Source organism: Rhinoraja longicauda, chromosome 7 (genome assembly GCF_053455715.1).
Source record: "Rhinoraja longicauda isolate Sanriku21f chromosome 7, sRhiLon1.1, whole genome shotgun sequence".
NCBI lineage: Eukaryota > Metazoa > Chordata > Chondrichthyes > Rajiformes > Arhynchobatidae > Rhinoraja > Rhinoraja longicauda.
In genome coordinates, this window is record NC_135959.1 from 62,375,141 (window position 1) to 62,391,263 (window position 16,123).

At 40.0% G+C, this 16,123-nt stretch overlaps 1 protein-coding gene across 2 annotated transcripts in view; it reads right to left on the reverse strand.

Annotated features, from left to right (window-relative positions):
- mre11a (MRE11 homolog A, double strand break repair nuclease) overlaps positions 1 to 16,123 on the reverse strand; it is a 61,460-nt gene that overhangs the window by 22,201 nt on the left and 23,136 nt on the right. For both annotated transcript variants that reach the window (XM_078402716.1, XM_078402717.1), the window contains exons 11-14: positions 13,221 to 13,321; positions 11,245 to 11,418; positions 4,939 to 5,001; positions 1,490 to 1,703 (exon numbers count right to left, since the gene is read on the reverse strand). In XM_078402716.1, the coding sequence (XP_078258842.1) occupies positions 1,490 to 1,703; positions 4,939 to 5,001; positions 11,245 to 11,418; positions 13,221 to 13,321 (552 nt within the window). The remainder of the gene's footprint in view (positions 1 to 1,489; positions 1,704 to 4,938; positions 5,002 to 11,244; positions 11,419 to 13,220; positions 13,322 to 16,123) is intronic.

The window sequence follows — 16,123 nt, forward strand, 5'->3', positions numbered from 1 at the left end:
TCAGGCTATCTTTTTTTTTTTACTGTGAACATTTCTGATTATTTTGGAAAGTAAATTACAATGAACTAACTCATTAAAAATCATAACGGAGGGTTAGATTTCAAGGTAGGTGGGTAAAAGTGATGGGTGATAGTGCTGGAAAGGGAAAAGGTTGTTAGGTGGTCTGTTCCAAAGACCACCGTCTCGGAAGGATTTCCACTGCACTTTTGCCAAAGAGGTAAAGAATAGTGTGCAGTCTCAATGGAAAATGACCCATAATGCTCTAAAAGGACTGAAAGAAAAATGTTTACATGATCAAGTCTTGAAATAAAAAATACTTTATTGATTATAATTGACATTTTACAGTCACCAATAGCTTGTAATGAAGTACCCAGATGCCTTGTTCATAACAGCTGGGTACTTTAATCACGCCAACCTCAAGAACGTGCTGCTAAAATACTATCAGCAGGTCTCCGACCCAACCAGAGGCCTCAACACCCTCAACCACTGCTGCACAACCATCAACAAAGCATATCGACCATTCCCAGACCGGACTTTGGTAAATCTAATCATCTCGCTATGCTTCACTCCCTGCCTACATGCAAAAACTGAAGAGGATCTGGTACAGAAAGTCGTGTTGTGCTGGACCGAGGAAACATATGATACCCTTCGTGACTGTTTTGAGTCGATGGACGGGTCCATATTCAAGGAATCTGTGGCTAACCTACATGAATATGCCACTGCTATCAGAGCTTAGCAGCGTGTGTATAGGTCTGTATACCAAAGAAGACAATATGTGTATTCCCCAACCAGAAACCATGGATGAATTGCGAGGTCGATTCCCAGGTGTAATCCGTCTGCGGCATTCATGTCAAACCCCTGTTGGGCTAAGGATACACGTCCCACCAGATTGAATAACTGCTTCTTCCTTGCTGTTATCAATCTCTTGAGCAGACTTCATAACCCTAGAATGTATTCCCTATCTCCCAATCTCCATCACTGTGGCCTCTGCATTTTTTTCTATATCTGCTCTTTTTCTGTAGCTGTAACACTGTATTCTGCACTCTGTTTCCTTTCTCTTTTTGCACTGTTGTACTCATGAACAGTTTGACTGTACTCGTGCATGGCATAGCAGACAAACAATTTTTTTTTGTGTATCTCGGAACACGTGACAAAAATAAACCAACCAAATCACGTTGCATTTTGCTCAAGATTACAGCATCTGCAGTATCTTGTATCTCTAATTCCTAAACGTTGGTGTCAATTAAATGATGTTTGGTCTAACTTATTACCTGGAGTGATTTTGATTAACTGATTATATCAGGTCAGGGAGGAATTCTCTGGATATATTTTCACTTTTTAATCTCCCATAAGACCACATGACTGAGAGATTGAGAAGTTTTTGACAATGATGGTGCTGCCAGCTACTTACTCGGGTCTGGTTTGATGGACTAGCTGGCCTTTTCCCTGACAATTTTGTGACATTTTTAAAAATGCAAACAATACTTACTGCCCCCTCTTCTAGATCCTCCTCTTCCAGTGGAAGAACTCTGGCTTCGGGAACTGCCCCTTCCTCTTCCTCGCTCTCTGGTAAGGAATATTGTATTTCCATCTGAGTCTGCATTTCTTTCATCAATATTGTCTATACAATCCATGTCATCATCACTACCGAATGACGAGACTCCTTTCCCTTCAGCTCTATTTGCCCTCGCTCGAGTGATTGCCTTTCATTTATGGGGAAAAGTAGAGCCAATCAGAAAAAATATTTATTACAGTGACATTAAACAAGAAATAATCAAGTATGTAATGACTGCTTTATTTACATCAAATTCCATTAGAAAATAATTTAAGGGAGCCCATTTGTCAACTTTGGATCATGGTTAACTAAGGAAAGAAGCAATCTTGATCACAATTCAAATGATTTTTTTTGCATTGTTATAATTTTGAACCAGGTGATTAGAAATGACAGTAAAAAAAGATAAATGTTTGCAAATGAATATTTCAAAATGGGCAGTTAAAGCAACTATATAATGCCAAGGATAAATGTTTGCAAATGAATATTTCAAAATGGGCAGTTAAAGCAACTATATAATGCCAAGGATGACATTGTTAAGACAGCAAAGAATACCACCGTTGATTTGAATGGTGCAAGAAGATTTACTCTTTTTAAAAATCTGGCCAATTGAGGAACAAATAAGTGACAAGAGAATTTGTATTATCTAATAATCTAAGCCTCTACATGCTGACTATTTGTTCCTCCACGAATAATTCAAAACCAAACAAGATTAACATGGTCCACCTTAATATGATAATATTCATTTTAACTCTAGTGCAGAAAGTGTAGCTGTAATATGATCTTAGAGATTATCAATTAAGGAGGACCTCCACAATCTCCTTTCTGGCAAACAATTTACATACCTGCTCCAATCATTCTGGAGCAAGAGACTGGGCAACCTCCTAACTCCAAAGAAAAAAAGCCCCAGCCTATCTGAGCTCTCCCCATAACTCAGGCCCACAAATCCAGGGAACGTCCCAGTGATTCTCTTCACCCTTTCCAAACTAAAGACATACTTCTTTGGCTATATGACGACAACTGTACACAATGTGGTCTCAGCTACAACTTGTACAGCTGTATCATGAAGTCCCAATGTCTGTACTCATTCCCTTCCCAAAGAAGGCAAGTGTGCCAAATCATTTTCTTCACCACCCTGTCCACTTGGATCGTCACTTTCAGAGAACCATGCGCCTATATTCTTACATTTCTATATTCAACAACACACTCCAGAGCTCTATAATTTACTGTGCAAGTCCCGCCCTGGCCTGAGACACCAAGTGCAACAACTTGTCAGAGTTAAATTCCATTTGCCATTCCTTGGCCAACTGATCGAGATTCTGTTGTAAAGAGATACCCTTCCTCACTCTTCACTATACCACCAAATTTTGAATCATCTACAATTTATTAACAGTATTAACCACATAGTTATCTATATTAACAATTTAGACAACAAAAAATAGTGGACCCAGGCCTCAAACCAGCACAACAATCCTCCACAATTAATCCAATTGGCTAATTCACCTTGGTTTCCATGAGATGTAACCTTCCATAATAGCCTACCATGTGGGACTTTGACAAAGGTCCTGCAAAAGTTCATATAGGCAATGTCCACTGCCTTTTTTCTTCTTTCTTGACCTCTTCAAAAAAATTATCAGATACATGAGAGACAATTTCTCATGTACAAGACCATGCTGACTATTTCTAATCAGTCTCTGCCCATCCAAATACTGGTAGATTTATACATACACAAAGTTATGAAGGACAGTTACATGCAAGAGTGTCACAGTTCCCTCCAAATACATAATTAGAGATTCCGCTTAACTTGCTGAGTGTTACCGGCATTTCAAGTTTTCATTTCAGATTTCCAGCATCTGTAGATTTTGTTTTTTATGTGTAGGAAGGAACTGTAGATGTTGGTTTAAACCGAAGATAGACACAAAATGCTGGAGTAACTCAGCGGGACAGGCAGCGTCTCTGGAGAGAGGGAATGGGTGACGTTTCAGGTTGAGACAGGTCTGAAGAACGATCTCGACCCGAAACGCCAACCCATTCCTTCTCTCCAGAGATGCAGTCTGTCCCCCCAAGTTACTCCAGCTTTTTGAATCTATCTTCGTTTTTTAGTTTCCTTTTGAAACTTGTCATGCCATACTGAGGGTTAGAAACAGTGACTTGCTTGAAATGGCCTTAAGAGGTTTTTATGGCGTAGGTCATAGAGAGGATTGGTGGAGGTGATGTGAATGGACAATTAAGATTAAAGAGACCACTGTAGGGACAGGGATTAGGGGATAAGTGGAGACATGAATTTAAAGGAAAAATTGTCTGGTGGTGAGGAAATAGGGTTTTGACAAACTCCCATTGGCGCAACCACAGAAACCACCATGGGGTGGAGAAGGAGTAGGGTGTGTTTATGGAACCTCTTGCTTGTGGAGGCAAATGAATGTGAGAGAGCATCTTATGGGTGAAGTGAGGACCAGTGGTGACTTTGAGGATGAGGGGTTAGAAGATTATAGAAAATATTGTGACAAGGAGGAGGGTTTTACACAAACCATCAGAGGGGAGGGGTTTCCACAAGGAGTCAGAATGCCCCTGATGATGTGTTCTGGACCCTAGCGCCCAGAAAGTTACACAAACCATTGTAGAGCTAGAGGGTTGTAAACCCAGGCCCAACAACCAAGCACATGGACAACATACGGATACAGTTCTTGGGCTATACATTTGTAAGTGCAATAGTAATTTTAATAAAATACTACCTGAAGCATATAAAAATACTTAGCTATGCAATATGAATTTTAGATAATTTTGCTGGCCTGTCTCAGGCCAGAGGGCGTATGTTTAAAGTGAGAAGTAAAAGACATCATGTGCCAATGGTCATGTTTCTGCGCTTTACTGTTCTACGTTTAGAGAAGACCAGAATTATTTATATATTTAAAAAGAGGTGGTGGATGCATATACGCGCATGACATTTAAACAGCTTCGGGGCAAGTATTTAAAAATCGCAAGACCTTCGATCAAATGTGCATAAATTAAAGTGTGGATAAATAAAGAGAAGAGGAAAAGTGAGGAAGGTGGCACGAACATAGTGGATTGAGGAACCTATTTCCGTGCTGGTACCACTTTATGACACTAGGGATCAGGGAAAGTGTGTATGCATAACTCAACAAAAGAGGGATCTTGGATAATAATCTCATCTAGCGATAAATGTACAGTCTCTGGGTATACAGGGATTAAATTTGGACCTGTAAATTCACAGGACAGCAAAACAGCACCATTGTAATTTAGAGAGAAAAATCACTCGAGTAATATCGCACTGCGCAAGTTCAGAAACAGGGAGTGAAAATAGCACCACACCTTTGTTATTTAAAACTAGAAAAGGTTTAATAGACACATAAAAATACAATACATACTTCTTTAACCTCTTCATCTTCTTCTGCCATGTTTTTTCTTCGTATTTCACGAAATTGCCGCACCTGAAAGTTAAAATGATCAGAGATGATCAGTATACGTGATAAATTACAAACGTAAACATGTCTTCCCCACTCCAATAACCAGACCAGATGATGTTCTCTTAACATTATAATCAAGTATTAACCAGTTGAAAGGTGGTCACTTTAACCATTTAATTTTTCAGGTTTGTCATTCCAATAAATTTGAAAGCATAGAATGAAACAGCATGGAAACACAGCCTATGGCCCAATCTATTAATTGTAATTGTAAATTGTAAAAATGTAAAAACGTTTATTGTCACTACACAAAGTACAGCGAAATTAAAGCAGTCCAGATGATGCAATCACACACAGCAGACAGTACAAAGGATAAACCTTTATCCATAACAAGCTAAACCTGATCTACTGAATTAAACAAACTGACTAATACAATATAGACAAAACAATTACAATACGGTCGAGGCAGTGTACAGTGCAATCAAGACAGCAAGTTATTGCACAGCAATGAGAGCTAACATATTGCAAGTGCCGTTTAAAAAATTTAAAAAAAGAAAGAATGTAATTATATATAAGGTGCGGTCGGTTGTAACATGTAATAAGTTTAGCAAATGTTAAGCAATACAAGTGCAGTAGAATGTAAACTTGTATTAAATTGAGGCTTATGTTTTCTGACAAGTAACTGACAGTGTTCCGATCAGTTCCGTTCCTTCCATTCAGTTTTATGTGAGTGTCTGGCAGTGTTCAGCTCACGTATGACACTGGGGTAGAAACTGTTCTTGAGTCTATTAGTCCGTGATGTAATGGACCTGAACCATCTACCAGAGGGCAGCAGTTGGAGCAGCTGATGACCAGGGTGGGAAGGATCCCTCAGGATGTTAGCTGCTCTGCTGAGGCAGCGGAGGGAGTAAAGTTCCTCTAGAGAGGGCAGTGGGCAACCAATGATTTTCTTTGCAGAGTTGATGACCCTCTGAAGGGCTTTCTTGTCTGCCACTGAGCTGCTGGTGTACCACATAAAAATACAGTACGTCAGCACACTCTCGATGGTGCAACGGTAGAAAGTCACTAGCAGCTGCTCTTGCAGGTTGTTCTTCCTGAGGATCCTCAGAAAGTAGAGCCGCTGCTGTGCCTTTTTGACTGCCGCTATGGTGTTTGTGGTCCAGGAGAGATCCTCAGCAATATGCGTGCCCAGGAACTTGAAGGCAGGGACCCTTTCCACACAAACCCCGCTGATATGCAGTGGTGTGTAGCCCATATTGTGTCTTCGGAAGTCTATTATGAGTTCTTTTGTCTTGGAAGGATTGTTTTCCGCACACCATCCTATCAGTTTTTGGACTTCATCTCTGTAGGCTGTCTCGTCATCTCCTGAGACGAGTCCAACCACAGTCGTGTCATCCGCAAACTTGATGATGGTGTTGGTAGGATGAGTGGGGGTGCAGTCATGGGTGTAAAGGGCGTAGAGAAGAGGGCTCAACACGCATCCTTGTGGGCAGCCGGTGCTGATTGTGAGAATGGAGGATGTGTGAGGGCCTAATCTGACCATCTGGGGCCGATTGGTCAGGAAGTCCTTAATCCAGTTACAGATAGATTGGGAGAGTCCTAAATCAGTTAGTTTAGAAACCAGTCTGTCCGTGATGACCGTGTAATACTGAACAAGTTGGCATTCTGAGCTAGTCCCATTGGCATGCATTTGGCCCATACCCCTCTATTTCCTTCCTATCCAACTTCTCACCTATTCCACTACAAATACCAAATCTAATTGAATTCAATCACTGAACACATACTGCACATTCATATCAGTTTAGTGGCCCTTAAAGTTCCAGTATTAGAATAGGGCTTGCATTTGCAATCAACATCGAAATCTCCCCTTCTTCAGTCTCTCACCATTGGAGAAATTATGAGAGAACAGAGAGAACAGTAGGCAAAGAATAGGGATAGTTGGGACGCAGAGGGGATGCAGGGAAAGAAAATACATCAGAACAAGCTGGAAAGATGAGACAACCAAAGGGGAAAGGAGAGGAGATGACTGGTGTCAGTGGATCTCTAGTGAGTGCAATGTACAATGTGGAGGTGGAAAGAAATTAGAGGAAGAGGGTGAGAGATCAGAGTGACAGAGAGAAGATTGGGAGGGGGGAGAAAGGGAGAAACCTGAGCAAGAATATCAGTAGGAGTGGAGTGCAATTCCCGAGGAAAGTGGGAAGTATGGTTGCAAGAAACCAAAGACCTTTCAGGCCTTACAATTGCTTATTAAGTCTTATTCATAGAAGAAAAACAAGATATCATTGGACAGTGAGGTGAGGGTATTCAAATTGGAAAAAAAATTAGCCTTCCAGGTCCACCTGTCCCAGGGATCTTACACACGATAGTTAATATCAGTTATTTTCATGCATATTGGACTGAGCGTGACAAAGTATAAAAGGAGTAAAACGTCTCTGCCATTGTCCTCCACTATTTAGCCTTCTTTCTTGTACTCCAGGCATTTTCTTTTCTTACAACTCAGGAGCAACTGCATCTTTTTAAAGAATGTGACGACCTTAACCTACTTCACAATTCGTTCTGTCTTTAACTGCATAGTTATCACGATTGTGGCTTTAATCATTTGAACTTCAAATGCTTGCGTTGAGATCTCTGCCTAAATGCGGTCAAGGACTTTCAACCCTCAGAAGGCCTGGTGAAGAAAACTAGCCAAGGTTTTCAGTCTTGATTGCAGTCTAACCATCTTTGTAAATGATTGTATGCATGCAACTGTATATGGACAAATACAGGTTGAATCTGGTCACAATCTCGACTAATAATTTCACAATCCAATGGATTTCCCACTTTCATGACTTGCATGAATAAAAGTAGTGGATGGACAGCAGGGAGAGCATTTTGGCGGAAGACATTTGTTTTAGAACTTGTGCATGTGCAGTTGCACACATACAATCATTTAAAAAGATGGTTGGACTGCAATGAACTTGTTTTTCTTTTTAAAAATGGTTAGTATGATTTTAATTCTCTTCTCCATAACTTGCACAATGATTTGAAGAGTAATCCAAGGGTGTCACAGTGGCGCAGTTAGTAGAGCTGCCGTATCACAGCTGCAACTGCGTGAGCTTGGTCCTATCCTCCTGCCACCTCGTTCAGTCTTTGTGGAGTTTGCACGTTCCACCCGAGCTTCCTCTGGTGCTCCAGTTTCCTCCCACATCCCAGACAGGCAAGTTAGTTGATTACTTGATTAATGTGCAGGACTGATAGGATTGGTAGGAAACTGATGGGCAGAGGATTCTAAACTCCCCTTTTGTTCCCCCACCGTCCCTCACGGTGGTCCCCCCACGCTGGGTCCCCATTGTTCTTCATGGCGGTCCCCCCAAGCCAGGTCCTCCATTGTCTTCCCCTTCCCCCTCACGCTCATCAACCACGAGGCCCCACCAGCACCGAGGCTCCCGGCGCGCACGGCTCTCCGGGACACTCCCGCCGCACGCGGGGCTCCCCGGGAACAGGTGGAACCAAGGTGGCTTCAACATAACCTGCTTACAAAAGTCACGCTGCCTTGGCAAGACCACCAGCATAATCAAGGACCAATCTCAGCGCAGACACTCTCTCTTTTCCCCTCTCCCATCAGGCAAGAGGGACAGAAGTTTGAAAATGCATACCTTCCACATTCAGAGACAGTTTCTTCCCAGCTAATATCAGGCAATTGAACCGTCCTCTCATCAGTTCCTACGTTCCATCTATCTCAATGGAAACCTTTGAACTATCTTTAATCTGACTTTATCTTGCATTAAATGTTATGCCCTTTATCCTGAGTCTACACTGTGGATTGCTTGATTGTAATCATGTGTAGTAGTCTTCTCCTTGACTGGATAGGATACAACAAAAGAGCTTTTCACTGTACCTCGATACAACTGACAATAATAAACTGAACTAAACTACATTTTCTATTGTCCCTACATAGTGTAGCAGTACAAATTCATTCTTGATCCACTCCACCCAGACATAGTGAATGCAGGTGGTAGATGTCTCAGGAGAAAGATTAGCTAGAGGCACTCATATCTAACAGTCTGCTGGATTTCTTAAAATGTAAATTTAATTGGATGATACGCCAATTTATTGTTAATCACGTACATAATGTAATACTTATGTCCATGTACCACCAAGTACGGCTGTAGTCTCTTGAAACAGAAATATAAGTGGTCACAAGCAAATTAAATTAAACCTTGTTTTACCAGAGTTACAAAGCTCACTTGCATCATCTATTGGCATTTTAGGATTACTACACAATTTCCCTCAGTGATTATTCTTCATGTGACATTCTGGAGTGATGGTTAACTTTCTGATCATGGACATCGCATTTGATCCTTGTCCTGTTTTTTTTTTCAAAATGTGCTTGAGTGCACAGCAGAGTCACTAGACAGTAACAAGGATCATTCACATTTTCGTATGTTCTGCTCCACTTTACAGATTTTGCGTATTATGAGCATTTTCAGGAACCAATGATAGAACAGTCCGAACAACGTAGTATCTTGCAGAGCAGCACAATTAATCAATGAACTCTTTGTGTAGGTATCTTTTGGCTTGTGGGAGAGAAGACTAAGAATGGTATTTTAAATTTAAATAAGGACAATTGTGAGCGCATAAAAATAACTCACTAATGTCATTATTGGTTTATGTCATTATGCTGGATAGAATGCAGAAAAGACGAGGGCCTGAGCTATAAGGAGAGGTTGGGAAGGAGGTTATTCCTTGGAGTGCAGGAGGCTGAGGGGTGATCTTACAGATGTGCATGAAATCATGAGGGGAATTAATAGGGTGAATGCACGATATTCCTCTACCCAGTGTAGGGGAATCAAAAACATGGCTTCAGGATGAGAGAGGGGCAAGATTTAACAGGGGGCAACTGTTTCACTCAGGTGGTGGGTATATGGAATGAGTTGTCAGATGAGGTGGTGGAGGTAGGTATAATAGCAACTTTTCAAAGGCACTTGGACATGTACATGGATAGGAAAGATTTGTAGGAATATTGGGGCAAACATGGGAAAATGCTAGCAGCCTAAATGTGGTATCTTGATCGGCGTGGATGATTTGGGCCGAGGGCCTGTTTTCATGCTGTATGACTCTATGACAATGACGAAAAACGAACTAAATTTTTTAGTGTAAAGAATCAGTTAATTGCAATGCCGTGACAGATGTTTAAGGGAATCTTTCAGGGTACACAAAATCAAAATATTCCATGGGTGGAACCACAATTTTACTTTAGTTAAAAACTTTAAAAGTAGTATCAATTTTTAAAAAAATGTTTGACAAAAATGGAATATGAAATACAACCAGGCAGTAAGACAAACCAGATAGTAAAAATTTCAATGGTTGTAGGAAAAGTTAAACTGATGGATGATCCTATAGAAAATGTGACTGGGGAATTAGTAACGAAAAACAAGGAGTTGACAAATGAATTAAATTGGCATTTTGCTGTAAAAGAATAAAAGTTAACCCCAGAAATTTCAAGGAATTAGTGGGGAGGGAGGTACTTAGGAATATTAAAATCAGTAGCAGCGAGCAAACATTGCACTTGCCTACTTGAATGACTCTTCTCTGCACCTTTGTACCACACTTATCTATCCAACTCCTGGCAGAGCATCTTGAGAATTAGCTTTCATGCCCACTGCATTACCCGAGAGTCCCTAACCCACTTCTCACAAACTCCCCACCGATCTACCTTATGGCCATTTCTCTTCGTGTGGCCCCATGACAATGTAATCTGCAAACATGATGTCAGCTTCCACTTTCAAACTGAACAGCGTTTGCCCTGCCTCTCCCAAGTTCTCCATTCCTGCTTGTCAAACATTCTGTTATATACATTTTACAAACGATTAGTTCCTTCCCAAACTATGAAGAATTTTGAGAAATGAAAACCGATGCACTCTGTCATGGATGAATTTCAATAATAATAATTCCCTCTCAGACTTCTTTCCCCATCAACGTCCAACCCCATCTCTCTGATCTCACTTTCACCCAACCATTGGCAGCTCTGCCCTGGGCTTCCACGGCTACACACTGGAATTCTCTTGTTAAACCTCAAGTCCCTCCACCTCGTTTCAGATGTTGATTAATAACACTCCATGGAACAAGATTTTGCCGATTCCTGATAATATCTTCTGTGATTTAATATACATTTATTTTAGTTATACACCTGTCAGGTGTTTTGGGATATTTTTCTGAATTAAACTTGGACTCACAAATGCAGGCCAGCATTTCCTGGTACAGATATGGTGAACCATCAGCACCAATTACCTCTTCGTCAATCTTGTCCTCAATGGCATCAATTCTCCGCTCTTTCAAAAACCGCTGTGTCTTCTCCAATTGAAATTTTACTAGTTCGTCAATAGCATCTTTTTCTTCCTTGTCAACAAATTCCTGGACAGCTTCTCCCATCCCCCTTTCAGTCAGCAGTGACAACTGGATACTCTGCAGAGGATAAAACATTTTCGTCCAGATAAATTTCTTTTTTTTCTTACAAAAATACCGTACTGCATTCCCATAAATTTACCTGAAGTCAACGGGAAGGGACTGCCATTCATGGTGCAAACTTGTGGCATTTGTTGGAGAATAATATCACAGGTTATAGGTATACCAGGCAGTTGAATGAGGGTGAGGGGGGAAAAGAAGTGGATTGTATCACGAAGGCACAAGTCACGAAGATGACTGGAGATGAATGGGAGGGCAGATGTCAACCCTTTAAATTAAACTGATGCAGTCTTCAACCCTCTAAAGCCTGCTTCAGTGTGCAAATCGCATGCTATTTTCATGTCTCAATTTAACATTACATTTTTACTGAAGTCAAAATTATGTATTTTTCATGCCTAAGGATATACATATGGATTCACCTTCTAAGTAAAGGTCCAGTGCCTCCTTTACATATAGAGCTGTAACTATACTAAGAATTGATCACAATGTGTTGCAAACCAAAGCAATGCTGTAGCAAACTGGATTTCTATGTTGTTAAAGATTTTATATTTGACTTTGCAACTTAGCAGACAGGGTAGTTAAAATGCAGCAATGTTAATATTAAATATGAAACTAAATGGAAAATTTGCAGATCATATTTTGTCAAGGCAGCTGAAGCAAAGATTCAGATTTCTAGTGGATTGTTCCACCACAATCTGATTTGCTCAAAAGTTCTACCCATTGGCACGCATAGCTTCTTCAAGCTATGAATGAGGATGATGATTCGGGTCATAACTAACCAATCACTCTGCTACGATTGTCTGACTACATCAAGGATGACACAATGGACAAGAATTATAGAAAATTTGCAACTCTCTAAAATGCAGGAGGTCTATTTAATACAACAACCAAATGTTGTAGACTGAATCCTTTGCCACATTTATTCCCAAAATAAAGGGATTAAAGAAAATTGGCACTGGGAAGCACAACTCATCCCACAAATCTTGAGAAATCTCATCTTAAAAGCTAGTAATACCCTCGGAAAGGACTTGCATTGATTCCTGTTGCTGTAACACGTAAAAATACCGAGTATACATGTTAAAATAGTTAAAACATCATTTTAATTGAATTTAAAATCTATTATTTTTGAAATGCTATTTAAGAAAATTACTATGTACATTGCATAAAGCTTTGTGCTTTGGGCCAATACAGCAAACAGTAATCATAGCTAAGTTCACCACTAAAAACTCAACAATCAATTGTGTAATAAAAAGCGAAGTTTTGGGGATATTTTACAGCAGGGTACTTCATAAAAATCCAAAATTCATGTCAATTCTGGTAATGTTAGTTTGATTGGAGTGGATAAAGTTGTAAACTTAATAGTCTGTGAAGCTGTGTTGGAAACCTAACATCAACTTTTGCATTTCAGATCAACAAGGGACAATCCTATAGTTGTTTTCACTTCATGGAGCTTATGTGCTAATAGAATAAGAGCTTTGTGGAAAACAGCCTGCAGTACTTGTATGCACATTGTTCTTGTTCCTTTATCAAACAAACAATCAGTTGTTCATCAGATTTATACTTGTTTAAAAACAAAGTCCACAAAACCATTAGCTACAAAAGGCAACCAACACACAGTGGAAATTTAACTCTCGGATTAGTCTAATTCATTTTAAACCAGAATAATATTTTAATGCAGATAAAGAAAGCTAATTCTTAGGGGTTCACTTAAAGTATTTTAACAAATTACTGTTTGCATTTTATCATCCTTGCTGTTAAGTGGTATTTATAATTGACACAATGTCAAAGTGGTATTAACTTACTTTCTCTGCATTCTCAAAGTACTGCTTGACCAGATCCTCCACCCTTAATGTCATCCCTTCTGAAGATTTATTTGCAAAATTTTCAAAGTTAATTTCTGTATCTGCAGGAAAATAAAAAGATCGTCAAACACCATCATTCTCTTTCAAATGATTTTTAGTTTAGTTTATTGTCATGTGTACCGAGATACAGTGGAAAGCATTTGTTGCATGCTAACCAGTCAGCAGAAAGACAATACATGATTACAATCGAGCCATTCACAGTGTACAGATACATGATAAGGGGATAACGTTTAGTGCAAGATAAAGCCAATAAAGACCGATCAAAGATAGCTTGAGGGTCTGCTCTATAGTTGTGGTAGGATGGTTCAGTTGTCTGGGAAGAAACTGTTCACAATTCTGTACCTTTTGCCCGATGGGAGAGGGGAGAAGAGGGAATGGGTAGGGTGCTACTCGTCCTTGATTATGCTATATTCTCAGAAATGAATGTCACTTTATGCTTGAGGGAGGAAAAAAAATCTTTGCTTCTTCCAAGTAGAGATAAAACTACAGCCATAAATTTAACATGATTTTCAGACAAATGGAGCTCAATATTGTATAAGCGTGAGCCTATATGCTAATGTCTTGGGACCAACATCCCGCTCTCAATTAATTTTTTCTCAGAATTGCTAAATTTCTCCATAAAACACACCACAGATAAAAAATATTCCAGTAATAATACCCATCTCAACTATGGTGTCTCATTCCCTCAAGTTTGAATATTCATGGGAGACTTAAAATATCAGACAGTGTTTCTTTTTTTAAAAAACTTTTCACCTCATTTTCCAAATATATTTATTCTTTCCCACTCAAATTCACTTTTAGTACCTAATTTGATGCTGAATTCACCTTACCTCTTACGTTTATTTCCAAATCTTTTAATTTCATTGTTTCAAATGATGCCCAATTGTTCACTGTTTATACTAATTCAAAATATTAACCTTTGAAGAAGTATCCAAAAATCCAAATGTTTTAGTGCAAACAGAAAAAGTGTTTTATATACTATTTATTCACAAAATGCTGGAGTAACTCAGCAGGTCAGGCAGCATCTCGGGAGAGAAGGAATGGGTGACGTTTCAGGTCGAGACCCTTCTTCAGACCCGAAACGTCACCCATTCCTTCTCTCCCGAGATGCTGCCTGACCTGCTGAGTTACTCCAGCATTTTGTGAATAAATCGATTTGTACCAGCATCTGCAGTTATTTTCTTATACTATATGTTTTATATACTATGTTTCTAATCATCAAATGCATAGAAACATAGGGTGGTACAGCATGGAAACAGATCCTTTGGCCAATTCACCCATGTCCCATCTAAACTAGTCACATTTGCTCATATTTTGCCCATATCTCTCTGAACCTTCCCTATCCAAGTACCTGTCCAAGTGTCTTCTAAATGCTGCCTCAACTTCCTCCGCTGGCAGCTTATTCCCTAAAACCACCACCCTCCGAGTGAAAAAGTTTCCCCTTGGGTTCCTGTTAAATCTTGCCCCTCATCTTAAACCTATGTCCTCTGGTACTTGAGAGTTGTAAATCTGTGGAATTCTCTGCCTCAGAAAGCAGGGGGTATGGGGAGAGGGCAGGAATGGGGTACTGATTGTGAATGATCAGCCATGATCACATTGAATGGCGGTGCTGGCTCGAAGGCCGAATGGCCTACTCCTGCACCTATTGTCTATTGATTCCCCTGCCTAGGGTAAAAGACTGTGCATTATAAAAATATCCAATTTTCAAATTCTGAATATGTGAAATAAAAAACAAAAACAAAAAATGCCTTCACACAGATTATGCAGCATTTGTGGACAGAGAAACAATTATCATTTCAGGTCCATGACCCTTCCTCAGAACTGGAAAAGATAGAAAACAAGTTTTCAGCAGCAGCGAAGATGTGGGAGGGATACATAAAAAAAGGGAATATCTTTGATCGTACGAAATCAAATGTGTTAATGCAGAACTGGAGGAACAGTTAGGGTAAGAACATGCACCTTTATCTATGCAATATATTATCTTCAGCAGGGCAGTGAGATATGCTCATTGGGTCACATCAGACAAATAGAAAAAGAACTGAATCAAAATGACAGGCAAAAATGGCCAGTTGTAATACAGTTGGGAAGAAAGAGCGAGTCGCCTAAAGTTGGAGAAGTCAATATTGAGTTCTGTGGCTGCAAAGTGCTAGGACAGAAGACAAGGTGTTGTATCTCAAGGTTGCCAAGTGCTTCATTGTAACAAAGCAGGAAGCCACGGGCAGAAAGGTCAGAATGGGAGTGGATGGAAAATTGAAAAGCAGAACTTCAGACGCACTCCTGTGCGACATTGAAGGAAGCAAACATGGGTGCTCTCCAAAACAATTGCCAAATCTGCATTTCAGTTTAGTTTCAGTTCATCTGGTGGTGTGTGTTTTCAAACTCCTTTACCTTTTGCCTAATAGGGAGAGAGAAGAGGGAGTGCCCAGGGTGCGATTTCTCCTATGTTAATGAGACCACATTATGGACAGCAACTGCAATAAACTAGACAAATATAAACTGAGATTAATAAAGTCAAAAGGTCATAGAGCTATACAGCATGGGGCAAGACCTTAGGCCTAACTGGTCTCATTGAAACCGAATAATGAAATCCGTGGATAGACTGGATGTGGGAGAGTCTAGGACCACTGGGCACAGCCTCAGGATAAAAGGACGTATCTTACAAAATGAGATGGAGGAATTTCTTTAGCCAGAGGGATGGTGAATCTGTGGAATTCATACCACAGATGGCTGTGGAGGACATCTTTGGGTATTTTTAAAGCAGAGATTGATTGGTTCTTGATTAGTAAGGATGTCAAAGGCTCCGGAGAAAACGCAGGAGACCGGAGTCGAGAGGGACAAATAAA